Source organism: Lepisosteus platostomus, chromosome 9 (assembly GCF_059453375.1).
Source record: "Lepisosteus platostomus isolate fLepPlt1 chromosome 9, fLepPlt1.hap1, whole genome shotgun sequence".
NCBI lineage: Eukaryota > Metazoa > Chordata > Actinopteri > Semionotiformes > Lepisosteidae > Lepisosteus > Lepisosteus platostomus.
In genome coordinates, this window is record NC_142619.1 from 57,499,102 (window position 1) to 57,516,411 (window position 17,310).

At 41.1% G+C, this 17,310-nt stretch overlaps 1 protein-coding gene across 3 annotated transcripts in view; it reads left to right on the forward strand.

The window, feature by feature from the left end:
• rassf8b (Ras association domain family member 8b) overlaps positions 1 to 17,310 on the forward strand; it is a 60,606-nt gene that overhangs the window by 31,247 nt on the left and 12,049 nt on the right. For 2 of the 3 annotated variants that reach the window (XM_088645776.1, XM_088645775.1), the window contains one exon: positions 15,525 to 15,731. In XM_088645776.1, coding sequence (XP_088501902.1) covers positions 15,629 to 15,731 — 103 coding nt within the window. In that variant the 5' untranslated portion in view covers positions 15,525 to 15,628. Of the gene's footprint in view, positions 1 to 4,737; positions 5,011 to 15,524; positions 15,732 to 17,310 lie in introns of those variants that run through there. The other variant, XM_088645777.1, reaches the window with a different exon arrangement.

Consider the following 17,310-nt stretch of genomic DNA (forward strand, 5'->3'; position numbering starts at 1 on the left):
ATATGAAGGTACTGAGCTAACTATATTTTGTAACAGTGTATTTCTTAAGCGGTTTTAGAAGCTCAGTCCCCTAGGCAATATGTTCAACATTCAATTTAAAAATGAAAATGTTTAATTTCGAAAAAAATCTTGACCTTGGCTTTTTTGTTGTGTGGTTTCATTGTATAAAAAGGTTTTCAAAGAGGCTTCAGTTTGCTCTAAAATGTGTTTAGCTAAGTCTTGGTGTGGGAAAGCTGACAGGAGTCCCAAACTCCTTCCACACCCGTGTTAATTAAATGAGTCTGAAACTCTGCTTTCAGTTTATTTACTGTGTAGCATTCATATTGTTAACGTACGAGGTATACGATGATGGGAAGGTTGAGATTGGTCATTTCATTGATTTCCCAATGACAAAACACAGTGAGACCTGTGGTTTTTTCCTTGTTCCTAAGCTGCATTGTTTGATTTAATGAGCCGATTCCATTTTAAAGTATTGCGTTTTACTTTTTCTTTGACACTCCATGGCAGTGTTAGTTTAAAACTGATGGGAGTGTACATAAAATGGTTTTTAAAATCCATAAAATGAAAGTGTTAGTTTCTAGATTTTCCTTCTGCATTCTCCAAACTGGGGTTAGGTCTGTTTTCTTCATGGGTCTTATGGTAATTGTGCTCCAGTGGAAAGGGAGCCCCACACAGACTAGAGTAATGAGCTTTTTTCTTAGACATCTTATACAATTAAAAGAGTGAGCTTCCTTGTTTCTTATTTCATTTAATTTTATTGCATGATTCATCTCCTCGCAGTGGTGAGTTTTTCTATGTCCTTTGTACATGTGAACAAGCCAAGATTAATGAACTGCTTATCAAGATAAGGAAAAAATTCATTCATTAGTCTTGAAAAATACAGATGGCCTCAGCATATACCGTTCTTTGACTTGGCAGTTACAAATAACTTTACATGCCTTAAAATAAAACGCGTATCTGAAAGGAACACGAAAAATCCGTATTTCGATGTGTGATGGTTGTTTTGGGTTACAGATATGATATTAATTAGTTCTTTGTCAAATCACAGCACTACAGGTGACAGGGTATTCATATCCATGTTCTAAAATATGATAATTGTCTATAATCAAGTTTAATGCCTTTATTGGTGTATTTTGGGATGAAGCTTCAGCCTCAACAGTCTAAAAGTAGTATTTAAGTCCTAGTTAAATGAAACTTATAAACCGATGGTAGTTTCAATATTTTTTAAGTGTCTTATGAAATTATAGATCACTGTTATTTATTTGTGATGGCAAAACAGCTCTTGATGTAGTAATTGCAGATATTTTTTTTTGTGTGAAACATTTTTTCAACTCACAACTGGCAGCCCACTGAAGCTAAGCAGGTGTGAGCCTGGTCAGTACCTGTATGGAAGACCTCCTGGGAAAAACTAAGGTTGCTGCTGGGAGAGGTGTTAATGGGGCCAGCAGGGGGCACTCACCCTGTGGTCCATGTGGGTCCTAATGCCCCAGTATAGTGACGGGGGACACTGTAAAAAGGTGCTGTCATTCGGATGAGATGTAAAACCGGGGTCCTGACTCTCTGTGGTCATTAAAAATCACAGGGCGTTTCTTGTAAAGAGTAGGGGTGTAACCCCGGCGTCCTGGCCAAATTTCCCATTAGCCCTTACCAATCATGGCCTCCTTATAATCCCCCTCTATGAACTGGCTTCATCACTCTGCTCTCCTCCCAACTAAGAGCTGGTGTGTGGTGTGCGTTCTGGCGCGCTGCGGCTGCCGTCACATCATCGAGGTGGGGGCTGCACATTGGTGGTGGTGGAGGGGATCCCCGTGTGTGTGTGTGTGTGTGTGTGTGTGTTTCTGTCTGCCACGCAATGGACTTCCCATCCAGAGTGTATCCTTGCTCCCATTGTTTGCCGGGATGGTCTCCTGCTCCCCCGTGGCCTGAATTGGATAAAGCAGTTAGAAAATGGATGGAAATTATGAGAATTAAGTGGCATATTTGTCATATGGGCAGAAGAATAAGCACTTTTTATGGTATGGCTGCAACTCCCCAGCAATCCTGAAAACAGAATTGGATGAAGTGGTTAAAAAATTGATGTATGTTCATTATGTCATTAGCTATTGAAGTCTTATAGGAAGGAATTCAACATTTCCTGGTAGGAGGCCCATTTTGAAGTTCACATAGTGCTTGAAGTTCATAGTGCTTAATCACATGAGAAGGAATTGCCATGGAGTCCTATGACTTGATAGACAAACTCAGCCAGATTTGAGTCATGAGTGCCTGCTGTAGTATTTAGGATTTTCTGTAGGGTGAGTCTGAGGGACACCTCGTTATCCAGAATCACCCAGGATCACTGTATTTATAGGCTGAAGCAGTGGGTTGACCTCTACAAGCTCCAGAGTACAGCATCAGAAAACAAAACTTCACACTCCTTTATTACTTCTGTTCAGGTACACACCTGCCTAGTAAGTTTTGGGGGAAAAAAATGTTGAACTGTCTGCTTAAACAAAAGGGAAAGAGACTTACTACAAAGTCCCCATATTTTAAAACATGGCACGTAAATGTTATGCTACTGTGTTCGAAGAACCCCCATGTCGTGCACCTCACAAAGGTGTTACGCATTTATCAGAGAACAGCTGGTTTCTCAAGAAGTCTTGTATAGATAAATCCCACTCGTAAAACTGACTGTCAATTCCTTGTTTTCGGAATATTCAGTTTACTAGGAGGCAGAGCGTAATATTGGACTGTCTGGTGAAAATGAACTATGGTCTCCTGTTACCAGCTTAATACTTACAGTACATGATGTAGGAAGACTTGCTGCTGTGTTTGACAAATGTATTCTTAATTAATCAACACGCAAGTTTTAAAGACTGTCATACAGAATGTTAATTTTGTAGTTTGCATCTGTTTAACTTAAAGGTTTAATATTTGGGGGAATAACCTTAAATCAAATATAGTTAGTTCTCAGTTTTCCCTTGGTGATCTTGTGACTTTTGTATATCAGAAAAGCAAGTTTTCTTACATGTAAAAAAATTCAGTATTAAATATTGCAAATTTACATTTCCTTTAGTGCTTCCAGTTGTTTTATTTTTTGTTTTTACTTAAATATTTTACATTAACTTGATCTCCGGAAAACCTTCTGTGGCATTGCAACATTTAATATTCCACTCCTGTGTTTGAATTTTTTGCACTTTTACAGTAAAGCACAGGCGAGCACCAGCAAGCTTTCCTAGCTCAGGAGTCACCCCATGCACATGCAGGAGTCACTCAGAGGAAGCTTAAAGGGCTGCCCAACCTACCCTTTGGCTCTGTCCTTCCTGTATTTACTAGCTAATGAAACAGGTCATTTGTTATGTTTTTCAGCATCTGTCCTTAAAAAAGCCACTTTTTTTTTTGCCAGTGCCCTGGACGCACAGAGCACAGTACTTATATAAACTGTGTTCAAAGATTTGGCTCCAGGATACCATTTTGTGCATATTCCCTCATTGTGTAATGTGGACATGTATTATGAGCATCAGAAGACATTTATCACTTATAGCTGCAACAAATTCACAAAGATATCATCAGGAAATTGCTGTCTCTTTTGTAGAATGTGCACTGACATTTTCTTGTAAAGACATGACATGGCTAAATTCATTATGCTGATTAACATCTGTGATGAACGGGGTCTCCTGTGAATGTCACGAGATTCATGTAGCTATAGTTGTAAGCAGTGCAAGCTGCACATCTGTAACGCGTCTTAAGCCCATTCCTCTTGTAGAATGTCAATTAGGCAGTTCTTGTACAAAGAATATGTATGCTAACATGTATCTTTTTTCAAGTAATTTTCCTTTCTGCATCAACGTGGAAGGAACAATTAAAAGCTTAAAAATAACTTTTTGTAAATATGAGAGGTAAAATAGCGACTTGGTAAAATCCAAATACCAGAAACAGTAATGATTTATGTTAAACTGTGCAGGTGGAGAAACCTACATTCTTACTTTGGGTGCGCCTTTTTAAGCTAATACAATCTAGAGTTGAAGAACTGCTGATCTTCAAATGAAACCATTGTGGTTTGTATGCTCTTTCATTCTGAAAGCAAATAACTGGAAAACCTGCTTGTCTTCAAGATACACTCTGGCACATCGCCGTTAGGTGGATTTGAAGATACAAAAAAATATTCTTCTCCTGCTTTTTTGAAAGGTTAAGATTTGGTTTTAGTAGTCCCACTGGAATCTTTCAGTAAATCACAGCATGTGACATATTTCATGGAGCCTGCCCTGTGACGGACTGGCGTCCCCTCTGGAGTGTACCTATTCCGGCATGTACTGTACCTCACTAAGCCTGTTGCTTGCCGAGGTTGGCTCTGGCTCCCCTGAAACACGGAATTGGGAAGAAACAGATGGAAAATGGATGCGGATTTAATAGAACACTTGTGCAAGGTGGTTAGCCGCCTGAGAAGTGTTTGAAAAGGCATATTCGGACTCTACAAAACCAACAGTGGCAGGAGAGGCCGTTATTATTGGGCTGCAATCCAGTACTGTAAGCTTTTAATTCGAACCAGAATACTTTATTTTCTTTCGGTCGGCCAGTCTCCTCCGCAGTGTTATACCTCCTCATTGTACAAAAGAAAAAGATTATGCGAACAGTGGCAGGTATAATTGCCCCCCTCGCTCGCTTACACACACACACACACCACTTTCTCAAAACGGGTTGAGTCTGTCGGCGCTGGCCCCATGTGTTCAGCGCAGCATGAAGGAGAGATCACGGTGAGGCATGACGGGCTCCGAGGGGTGGGAGAAGCTGCTCCCCGACCCCAGACAGCGGAGGCCGGCTCGATTTCAGCAGCCGCTCAGTGGCAGGGAAGGGGCAGGGCTGACTCCAAATCCCGCTTGATGGAGAACATTTAAGAAAAACACGGGTGGCGTCCATCAGCGCGGCTGAACCCGCCAGCTGCCGAGTGAGGGAGGAGAAGGGGAACGCGCCGCAGCGGGAGCCCCCTTGCCAGAACTCCCACGAGCGCCTGCGCTGGATCAGACACGCGCCGCGGTAAGAGCCGAGACCCCGGACTCGCGCCGCTGTGCTCAGTACGCGATTTCTAAACCCCCCCCCGGCTGAAGCAAAACAGGATTTCACAGCGCATCTTGTTGGCTCAGATTCTCTTGTGTAATTGATGAAAATAACACGAGTCACGTACTGTTATCAGCAGCATATTTGGGGAAAAGTTGAGAAGAAGTTTAGAAGTAGGGCGGGCAACATGCAGGATCATTCAGATGAAAGTTTTTCTACTGTGGAATTTGAAAGGGAAGTTCTACAACATTCTTCTTCAGCATGAAACCGATACACCCATCTGAGCTGAAAAATAAGGCGGTGTGTTTGGTTACTAACCAACAACACTGTGTTTTAATGTTTTGTCTTTTATAGAAGTCCTAGAAAATTAATCGCCATTAATGAGGATTTTCCTCAGAACTTTAGAGAAGTTGTTAGATGTTGATATGACAACTATTTTTAACAACAAACTACAGTCTCTCCAGGATATATGCGGTATTTCTACAGTGATGAGAAAAAGAACCACACATTTTTAATGATTGCAGTTTTATAGCATTAAAACCTTCTGCTTTGACAGCAGCTGATAGCATAACTCAGCAGTGCAGCTGAGTTAACAGCAGTCTGACTCCAGCCTGTCTGAGCTGTGCGTTTGGGTGCCTTGTGCTGTGTGACGACTGGAGAACTTGTGATGCTTGTTCTAAGTGTCTTTAAATTCACCTCTTCAAGCTTTTTTTTGATCAGCTCAAGACACAAAACCGCATTTCAGAGGGATGCCTTTCCCTTTGTCCTTAAAGGTTGTATGGCAAGAGAAACATGTTGCCCGAGGTGGTGGTGATAGGTGCGATTTTTGTAACTTTTGAGCACAAGGAAAGCCAAGGTTGATTTGAATGTACTGTTTTTTTTTTGTAGTGTTTTAATGTCACAGCGGTGAAAAGGGTGTTAGAAAACTATTTTAATCCTCATGGCTTTACTCGGTAGGAACTTGGACAGAGAAGCTCATTTGCACATATGGAAGGTGGCGAAGCTGAGCCTTGTCTGATTTACTTTGTCAGGACATAGGCTGGAGTCCTGTCACTTAATAGCTTTAGATAACTTGCAGTCAAGATAACAGAACCTCAGGAAGGCTGATTAGATAAGGTAACCTTAGGAAGGCCTTTATCGGCCCCTTCAATGTACGACTAATCTCGTTCTCCCATTTGTATTATGTGATCAGCCAGTCTTCCCTCCATTGACCCTGGAGTTCATTTGTTTGTTTCATAACATGACTGATGGGGGGGGGGGTGTGTTCTGGATATGCCGTGGAAATTCAACAAATACTTTTCACTTTTCATGTTAACAGAAAAACCTAAGTGTAAGAAAAGCTTTTAAGTATTCTTTGTCTAAATGCTTCTTTACAGTCTCCGTTTTAAAAATTATACCTCATGACGCTATGCACTATCTGGGTAGTCATTGTACACTCATATTTACTAGGAAACCACAAAAGCCATTGTAGCATGCAATCATGTGAGTTACACTACGTAGAAAAGTCGTCATGTCTGCGATATAACTCGTCTTTCTTAAGAGGAGTTATGGCAAACATTAGATACATGTGACAATTATCAGACCCAGAGGATTGATCTGTATGACTCGGAACCAGGAAATCCATTTATTCTTTATTATATTTATTGAATTATAAAATACTTATTAAACTAAAATGTGACATGGGGGTGTTGAGATATGAAAGGGGGCCATTTTAAAAGATCATAGGTTTGAGAGCTTAAAGTTCAGAAAATGAAAACCACAGTGCTCACGCTGGGTTTGAGATTGTTTTTGAAGTCCCCCTGTGCACAGCTGCGATTTTTTCTCTTCTGATATTGAGGCAACGTGGTTTGTGTCTGGGCTGGGATATGGAATAAATGGACTGGAAGCTCGAGGTATGTATACTGTAGAGTTTGAGCCGGAGTAAAGCCAGAATCTGATCTTTTTCCTGCAGGTTTCCTCCGTCTGTTTTTCGCTGTGTTTTTACAGTGTACAGCTGCTATTGTATGTTTGACAGGTGATCAATTGCCTGTTTGTTTAGGATTCTACTACACAGTATTGTATTGCCAGCTATCAGAGCCCACATAGTGAACTTCACATATGGATACGGTGTACAGTAATTCTCAGAAACACTACAGGGACTGAGGTATACTGAAATATCAGCCTGACCTCTTCACCTTCAATTAACTAAAATGACAATATATCTCTTGAGTCATTACAAATCCCGGTCTTGTTAAGATTCTTAACTTCTTCAAGTTACTCTTTGCTATTCCTGTTTCTATTTTTTAAGTTGTGAATTGATCTATTTTTCCCAATTTTAACTGGAAGAAAATTTGCACTGGCGATATTTTTTCATGCACCATGATGGAAAAGGGGGTGGCGTGGGGGCACGTGAGTCAGCATTGCTGCCTGGCAGCGCAGGAGGCCTGGGGTCAATTCATGGGGGGGGGCTGTCTGTGTGGAGTTTGCATGTTTGCTCCGCGTTTGCGTGGGTTTCCACCGGGTGCTCCACATTCCTCCCACAATCCAAAAGCCGTACCGGTAGGTGAAGTGCCTTCTGGGGAAACGGGCCCCGTTGTGAGAGTTTGAGCGGCTGTGTCTGTGTGAGCCCTGCGTTGGACTGGTACCCCATCCAGGGTGGACTCTGCCTCGCGCCCATTGCTTGCCAGAATGGTTCCGCTGCTTCTGCTGTGACTCTGAATTGGATGACGTGGTTAGGAAGTGGATGGATGGCTGATTGGAAAAGATAATTCGCTGGAATGGCCAAGACGTCACCCTCATGCAGAAACTCTTATACTGTATATTTAAACATCTGCTTATAAATGTGAAGGAAAGGTTTTTTTATCATCAATATATTATACATAGTTTAACTGTAAACTTTGCAAAAAGGACAGCATAATTTGGTGAACACTTTACGGGCAGTTTTATGAGTATTTTTCTTAAATTTGCATCAAAGTTCTAATGTGGTTGGCTGTCTGATAAAAAGTATTTCTTCTCTCCATTCACATTATATATGTTTACAAGTTAAATGCAACATTACATTTGTCTAGTGTTGTAAAATACTGTTCTGTACATTGGAATCCGTAATGAGTTTGATCTTGAAATAGTGCCATTTTTGGCCATTGAAAAACACAGGATGAATTTGGGTGCAACTAGTTATGGGCAGGCAGGCCTGAGGATATTTTCCAGATGTCTTAAACTATGAAATACATTTTTAAGTAGGTAAATGACAGTTATTCCCCCAAGCAAATAGTTTTTATCAATGTGAATTGCAGCTGTGAATGTGCAAATAAATCTGTATTCTGCAGAGACTTGTATGTATTTGTTAGGTCTCAACTAGTTTTTCCTTGGGTTATTCCTTACCTCCCTCAAGCTGAGGGAGTTAAGCTGTTGTCAAGTTAAGCTGTTGACATGAGTTCTCCCGTCTTTTCTTCATCAGTGTAGAAAACCTGTATTGGTTCCATCAGTTGTTATACACTGCATAGTAGTCACTAATGTTGAAGACAATGTGTGCTTTTGGGAACAGTAAAGGATTATTCCATGCTGGAAAAAGGAAGCACAACGTTTTGGCTATGGAGCCTTCTTCGGGGGGTGTTGACACCGAAACGTTTCCTTTCTTCTCTTTTCGCCATGGAATAAACCTTTACTTGTTCCTTTACAGCCTACACATGCTGACGCAGCTACCTACTTGTTGAACAGTAAGTAATGGTTGCCCAGATACTGTGAAAGCAATGTTGTGTTTTGAGCCTAAAGGGAAGGGAGATAAGCAGAGAGCAATTCCTTTTCAGTTGTAACAATAGCCATTACAGTGAAGTTTGTTCTTCTTGAAGTGGGTTAAGTACTCTATCACAGGACTGGTGAAGTCAGATAGTACTCTTAAGAAGGTCAACTGAAAGGTCGATCTCCAAGTATTTTTAATGTTTTCCTTCTTGTATCTTTGTCCTTGGTCATGAAATATAGGGACAGAAAATATTTCCTTCCATGTACTATATTGTTATTCACACAAATCAGTGATAATGGTTGCATAGCAAGAAAGTGTTCTAGTTTTGTTACACATTGTTAAAACCAATGAAAACATCTGCTGGCTGATTAATAATCTTTGCAAAACTGTTCTGCTTGAAAACAAAATTCCATTAGAAATTTAAAGTTTTGATAGAAGTTTTCCCGGATAAGCTTCTTTCTTGTTTCCAAATGCTTTGTCCCGATCAATATTACATACAGTAGCCTGCCTGTATTTCAGGCTCAGAATGTTTTCTTTTGTTCTTTTCAAGACTGTGTACATTAATTGTAAAACAATAGCTAGAAAAGCAGACCCCTCCACTGATGGAATAATTCTACACAAGGCTACGTGTTGCAGAATGTCTCAAATGACCATATATGTGTTACTGGAAAGAACAGACCTCTGCTGCAAGTTTAGAGAAATCCCAGAAAACTGGTTCATATAATGCGGCTCAAAGTGTATTGAATTTTCTGCAGAACCACCTAAGGCATCTTTCTTGTTTTACCTTCTTGACCTGTGATTGCAGTTTGCATGTAAAACTTAAGGTGACTGGATCTGTCTCAAATTATTCGCTCATGCGGTTGGCCATTTGCTCATTGGTCTCGATTTCCCAGTTGTTGTTTTTTTTGCTCGTGTCGGCAAGTTTGACGCTTTGGATAAAGTTACAGATCACCAAGGATGAGGATGCATGCCACACAGCATCTCCTACTCTTGCTGAGTGGCCATAAAAGCGTTTGCCTTCTGTTATCTGCATGGGCTTGGGAAAGATCGAGCCATGAGATGCAAAACATGGTTTTCGAGGTGCTTACTCCTGCAGCCGAAAGCATCCTATTTAAATGCTATTGATGCAGCGTCCCCTGGCAACAGAGGATAATAAAAGAACCGGGAACAGATTTAGTGCCGTGAGAGATGGGGGCTGAGTACGAGAAGGAGAGCACCCTCACACAGGCAGCTGGAACCATCTCGGTGTTTTATGTGTGATTGTTCATTTCCATTTCCGTGTGAAGACTTATTACCTGACAGACCCTTTTGCTTTCCCACGTTTCTTTATCCAATTTGAGCAGCAACAGTCGTGTTTTGCATCGAAATGGGTGCCATTCGATGGAGACTTGTTTTGTACCAAGATGCCCCCCATCTTCGAGACTTGGCATGGCTGAAGCAAAGAAAAGAAGTTTGCTTTTAAACAGTTTGGAATTGGAGCAGGATTTAATGAAGGCAGAAGCCCTCGAAAGTATGTAAATATCCTGGAAATTTGAATGTAGTAATATATGTGCATCCAGGAAACAGATATGACTGGCTGCAATGACAGAAAGAATAATGCTTGACGAGTGTCGGGTCACCCAGAGTGACACGCTATTGTAGACAGCTCTAATAAAGATACCAGGGTTTAACTAATGAAACTGCTGTCACAGTGTTAACTTTTCCTGTGACAGGAAGGCTGAGATGTGCTGAGTATTATGTTAAGATGGATTGCTGCTTGCATATCTAGATTTTATTTTTATTCCTCTTTTTCAAAGTCAGTTGACGGGGCAAATTCTCATTTGTAGAGAGGCGGGGCAAAATGAGTGCAATGACTTGCTGAAGAGCGCAGCAGCAGAGCCGCACCCGGGATTTAAACTTGTGATTCTCCTGTTGGGGTTGGTGCAGCACCCATCAGGGTGACCTGTGGCAGCCCTTCTGCCAGTGGCCGCACTACACAGCCAGTCACTGGGAGAAGGGAGAAACCAGTTGACCTGTTGAATTCAGGGGGAAATGTAATTAGGCCAAGTTGCCTAATTGCAGAGAGGAAATTAGCCAACACAGCATGGTTAATAACCCTGCTCTTTTGAAAAGTACTCTAACATGGCAGGGTGGCTCGGTGCCGCAGTGGTTAGCATTGCTGCCTCACAGTGCTATTATTTGTAATAGCAGCTTAATATTGTTTCAGACAACTGCTTTCAAGCAAGTCTCCCTGCTGCATCGAGGCAGCTTTTTTCTCAGCTTAGTATTTTTTCGGGCGGCTGTATTCAAGCCAGTCTCTCTGCTGCATATAGGCAGCCTTTTTACGGCTGGCATTTCATACATCTCCATTTTTCAGTCAACCTGAATTATTGCTTCCTTGTCTCTCATTAAGCCTCACGCACCCAGCGATCCCGAAGACTCCTGAGGCTCCTCTGTCAACCTGCACTTGAAGCACAGCTTGTCATTTGTCAAGGCTCCGAGATCTCGGGGAGCACTGCGAAACGTCTGGTTCAGAGGGAAGACGGCCACCTGTGTGCCCAACAATACCCCTTTTTTTTCTGGATTTCACATCCCAGTACACTTAATTGACATACTGTAAATTGTGCTTCATTTCTTGTGCACATCACCAACACTGCATTTCTATCCATCCATTTTCTAACTGCTTCACCCAATACAGGTTTGCAGGGGAGCCAGCGCCTATCCCTGCAAGCAGCAGGCACAAGGCAGGATACACCCTGGATGGGACACCAGTCTATCACAGGAGAGACACAGACACAAACACATGGGGCCAATTATCTAGATGCCAGTTAGCCTACCAGTATATCTTTAGACTGTCGTAGGGAACCAGAGTATCTGGAGGAATTCTGAAATTCTCTTATTATTATTTATACTTGCATATTTAGACCTGTTGCTGGACGGATCTCAAAGAAAGAAGGTAGCTCAGGAAGAAGGGAACATTTGCTAAACGTCAGAGGATTGCTGACTCAGAAATGATGGGGATTGTATTGTGGTGCTGCATAACCTTTGGTAAATTCTGTTTGAATAGTACAGAGCCAGGGATGCATGAGAAACTGTGTCATAGTCTTTCATTGCACACAAAGGATCTGATTAGCTGGGTCCTGGTTTGCGAACGTGACCTGGCCGGGTCAAAACTGTACTGTTGGGACATGAGTGCGAGTGCTTGCATGTGATGGTGAAAGCTCCTGCAGCTGTTGTAAAATGAACAAATTAGGGTTCCTTTCAGCTCATGGTCCTTCTTCAGGTGTTGTTGCCGGTGTCAATTGTGAAGTGTCTCCCTTTCTGGAGCTTCAGTGGGTTGCCGATGTGCAGCAGTCTTGTCAAGTCGCCCAACGAGCAGCAGAGGGAAATGGATGGATCTTGCGGACTCCATTCCCTTCACTCCACGTGAATACCAGACATCAAGAGAGCTGTTTCAGAGTGTATATGCTAGATAGGAGGTTATTTTTAGTTTTTTCTGTATTGTAATGTTGCTGTAAACGTATATTACTGTCTCAGTTGAGACACAATACTGTCATACTGTACATTAGATGTGGAAAATTCTGGTAATCAGCCAAAAACATTCATGACGAAAAAGGCAAGTCACCTTATTGTATAATAAATATTCTCACACCAGAACACAAAGCATGGGAATCAATAGCTTTTTTTTCTTGACAAGAGCCTTATCTGGAGTAACCAGCTACATGCACTGTGAAATACCCATTCAATTAATTATACTCATTCCAGATAAAACCGGGTTATAAATATATATATATTCATCCTCTGTGAACAGTGAGATTGGAATTCTGCGGGAATGGCAGCAGACCTGTGCCTGATGTTAATTGCCGGAGCGCTGAAGCCGTGATGGATGCCCAGATGAGCTGTCAGACCCTCTCATATTCTTTGCTTGCTCTTTACTCTGCTGTTAGAATTGAGATCAATCAAAGACCGTGAAGGTGTGCCCCCTTGACTCTGCAGCAGCTCAGTGTTTATATACTGTATGTGTCTATAGGCATGTAGGCCGGGGGGTTTGGGAAGTGGATTTGGATGCTGGGGTGCGGTGTCAGTGAGATAAGGTCTCCCCTCTCCGGTGGAATACTCCCAACATGCCCAACTCCTCACACCTCCCCCTGGCCGTTTGTTTCTTCTTAACTAAAAATAGCAGCCCACATTTTAGCACGTAGAGTAATCGCGTAAATCACTGTCTAGGTTCTTTGGCACTGTAATTGAAACGATGTGGGCACTGTTATTTCAGTTCGCTGAGCCGAACACCTCTCTTTATTTTGTGTGTTGCATTTAAAAAAGCTATTTTGGTTCAGTTCTGCTGGAATAATACTCAGTTGAACACTTTCCTGTCATTAGCTCTGGGGGTATGGTTGTGATTCAGGGCCTTTGGCATCTTACTTGTATGGGTTCGCACCAGGTGCTCCAATTTCTTCACACCCCCTGGAAAAGACTTGCCTGGGTGTGACTGGCTACTGTAAAGAGCTTCTTTCTCTGTGGGCACCAGTCATTAATGTTATTATGCAACAAGCTGTTTTTTAACCTGAAACCAAATCAGGTGGTGAGTTCGTCAGGCATTGATTATGAAAACGTAGACTGTTAGAATGTGAAAGAAGAATGTGAAAAATGTGGCACCTATTGGTATATTGCAGAGTTGGGCAACCCTGGCTGTGGAAAACTGCAGTCTAGCTGGGCTTATCAAGACAGGGAATCTGAGTTTTGTTAAGGTAATTGGTTCTGTTTAGTCAGGAATAGCCAACTGTTGTGGAGAGCTAGAGTGAGTTGGCATTTTCTTTTCAAATGATCTCTGAACTGATTCATTTAAGGATTTGGTCAACATTAACTTGTTCCAAGTGCTCAGAAATGTATTATTTGTCATGCTGTGGCTCTCTTAAGACCAGGGCTGGATACCCCCAACACATTTCTCCAAACTTTGGTTTGAATGGAGTGAGCAGTTGTTTTCTCTGGCCAAGACACTTGAAAGGGTTAAAGACGTGACTCTGTAATGAAATAAGTTAAATGCAGACCAGGGATTAAGATTTTAGATGCACAGACCACAGGAAGAGTAAAAGTTATATGCAGTATACTGTACATCTTGCCTTTCATTTGGCGATAGTGGTTTTCACAATAAAAGCAGAAGTGAGAACAGCAGTAGCTCTCTCATTTGAATCTAACCTTACAAGTATAGTATGAAAGTGCTTAGTGGTGTTTGTTGACATTTGAAAGATGGTGGGGACTTGTTTTGTTGATGGAGCAGAACTGCGCCCCAGTCAGCAAGATCTGTGCTAATGAAATTCCTTATGGATGTGCTTGGCATTTGGCACAGACTGGTTACTTCAGAGTGTTCAGTAAACAAGGCAAGGCCCACGATTGAGAGTGGGGTTAATTATTTTGTTAGCTCATGGCTCCTTTTAATCGGTTTCCACAGTCCCGCCAATAGTGAATGATTTACCTCATTCTGAAAGGTTAATAGATTTTGGTCTGCATTGCACTCTTTTAAAAATGATAAATACACCTTGTTACAGGCTAAGGTGAGGGTTTTTTAGCCTTTTTTACTGTGTTCTTTGCCATCTAAGTACAAAAGTATCACCATGAGGGCCTTATGTGGGATTGGAAGTTATTTTATTTTTCTATTGTGTTGTCTGTTGTGTTCCAAAAATTATTATATCACATTAGTTATTGTCACTGTAGTCTTAAATCATTAAGCCAACTTAATTTTTATGCACAAGAAATTATCCTGTAATATACTGTTATAAACATATACCTTACAATTGGCTTTTCTCCTAACTGGCATGTGTGTGGTAGTGTGCAAATTACATTAAGTCAAATTTAGAAATTACTTGAATTTGATTTCAATTTGTATTGAATTTGTATTTTCAGTCTGTTAAGAACCATTGCTCATGTTGTTACTATATGTTTAATGTTTTGCAAAAACAAAGTATACGCCAGACATTACATGATTTATTTGTTTTCCAGTTTAGAGCAATTACAGTCATCTCTTGGCTCTGTAAGCACACTGGTGCTGGACAAGGTACTCTGTGTATCATGGGGGATATCGCAGCTTGATTGAATCTGAAAAATATTGTACCTTGAACTTCAAACCTTTCTCAGTAAATAATTTAAACATTAGATAGAATGCTATCCAGATGTATCTTAGAAAACCTCTTTCTATGCTTCAAGTTGGTTCATATGTATTACTTTATACAACATTTTATTACAAAACCTTTTGAGAAGAAGTAGTCAGGAAAATCTTTTTTTGCTCATGATATCCAATTCCTCTTCTCTGTGTCTTGACTTTAAAATGACGTGACGTTAGAATTGTGTCAGTGGAGTTACAAACGACTGCTTCTTCAGCCTTGTTGCTGTTGTTAATAATAATAAATGCTTGCTGGAGCTTCTTTAGCTTCATATTACGGATATCTCTCTGCTTGCAGCAGCAGCCTTTTTAATGAATTTTGCCTGTATTTGCGAGAGGTTATCTGTGTTTTTGGTAATGTACTGTGACACATACTGAAAAATTAATCTCGGTAAATGAAAAGCCCACATTGTATATTTGAAGGTGGGATCATTACGGTGTCAAGTAGGACAGAGCAAGGCTCCCTCCCTCCAGCCGTATAACTGGAAGTCCTACCGGTTTCATAGGATAGGGCCCTCAGCAACATCCTCAGCCTCGTCTTGTGATTTTGAGATTGAATTTGTTGTTTTTTTTAAAAAAAAATGGATTTGTATTGGACATTTTGAACTGATCCTTGCTCCCGCTTGTCTTTGATTTCAGGGTGGTGTTGAAACAACTGCTCCCACCTGCCCCCGGCATGGAGGAATGACACGAGCTCCTGGAAGGCAGCAGTTTTCGGCCCCTCACTCGTCTGATGGTGCATCATGGAGCTGAAGGTCTGGGTGGACGGGGTCCAGAGAATTGTTTGCGGCGTCACAGAAGCCACGACCTGCCAGGAGGTGGTGATCGCACTCGCCCAAGCGATAGGTGAGAATGAATGAAGTCGGATGTACTGTATACAGCCGGGAAGAGTGGTCCAACCTTCCACACTGTTCTGCACGTTAAAGAGGACTCTCCTCCGAAAGACAAGCCATGTTACTATACCCAGCTGAAGTCCTGGATATTCGTTAGTTTAGTTTCTGGAAGACGTGGTCTTACTGTCGTCGGAACAAAATTCAAACCTGTTTTATCGGTAACTGACATTCTCTGCTTTGGTTTTCCTTTGAACAGCAGAAGGTATTTTTTTTTCTCCACCAACCTGTGTAGATATTATGTTAGATATACAAAGAAAGACTCAAAGCTTTGAAAGAGCAGAATTTTGATCTGTTTATTTAGAGCTGCAGCTGAAGTATAAGAAACTTGTGGGTTTCCTTGGCTCTCTTAAATAAAAATAAGAACCTAACAGTGTGTAACTCATCTTCTTTTTAAATGCTGCAGACAATTTATCAATGGTACTGGAGGGATCGTTTCCATTTCTTGTTTGCAGGCTTTGGGTCTGTTTCCTGTTATTTGAAGCCATTCCTAATTGGGCTAAATCACAGTGTCTGTGTGTGCATGGAGCCAGTGTCCTCCTAACCCCAGGGAGTGGGCTTTGCTTCCATAACCTCAAGCTCTTTACTGGTCACATTTCAGGCCCAGTTTGTAAGGGAGAATAATTAAAAGCAAGAGATGAAATAGTTTCAGATGTGACTTTTAATTTTCTGGAGGAAATCTGGGGCTTTGGTGCTTCATGACTCAGCTGCTGTTATTTCCCATCCCAGAGTGGTAGTTTTGGTTTAATCACGTCGTTCCACCTCTCTCTCACCCACCCATCCCTAGCCAGCTGTTCGTGCCAGCTCTGTTGCTCTCTAACCCAGTTTTTACACAAGTTAAACAACACAAGTCACGTCACAGAATCCGGTCTTCATTTTTGGAGAATTAAAATTAATTTGTCGATATATTGCTCGATCCACTTCAACACTTTTCACCTAGGAAAGACGTAATTTTGTAACTGTATAGATTTATAAACAGAGCAAAATGCGGTTCAGATGATATTAAGAACAAAAGCACAAAACAATAAGGAAATAGTGTCCAATACCAGTGCAGGTTCTTCACACTCAAAAACTTGTGTTTGCTATCAACACTGAGTCACTTCTATCATATTAGTGTTTCCAAGGACCTGTCATAAAACTGTTTTGCTATTAAGCCTGTTTTATTACGCTTTGTATAACTTTGTATAATCTGAGATTTCTGTCTTAAAGAATAGTTTGCAGTTAGTCAAAGAATAGAATGAATATTTTGGAAATTTGTTAATGCTGATAGTATTCTCTCTTAAAATGAGTGTTTTTTTTAAAGGATCCATTTTTGTCAAATGAATGTTCTTTATTTTTCATGTATTTATTTCCTGATTTGCACTGTAAGTGTTAATACCTCTGATGCAAAGGTTTACATTGTGCTTTCTATGTTAAGAATGTAGCAAAGTATGCATTTTACCCAGAAGTACAGACGACAGTCTTGTTTTTCTGACTGTGTTATTTGGTATCTGTTGATGAGCACTGTCTCTTTCACTGAATGTTAAGGCAATGGT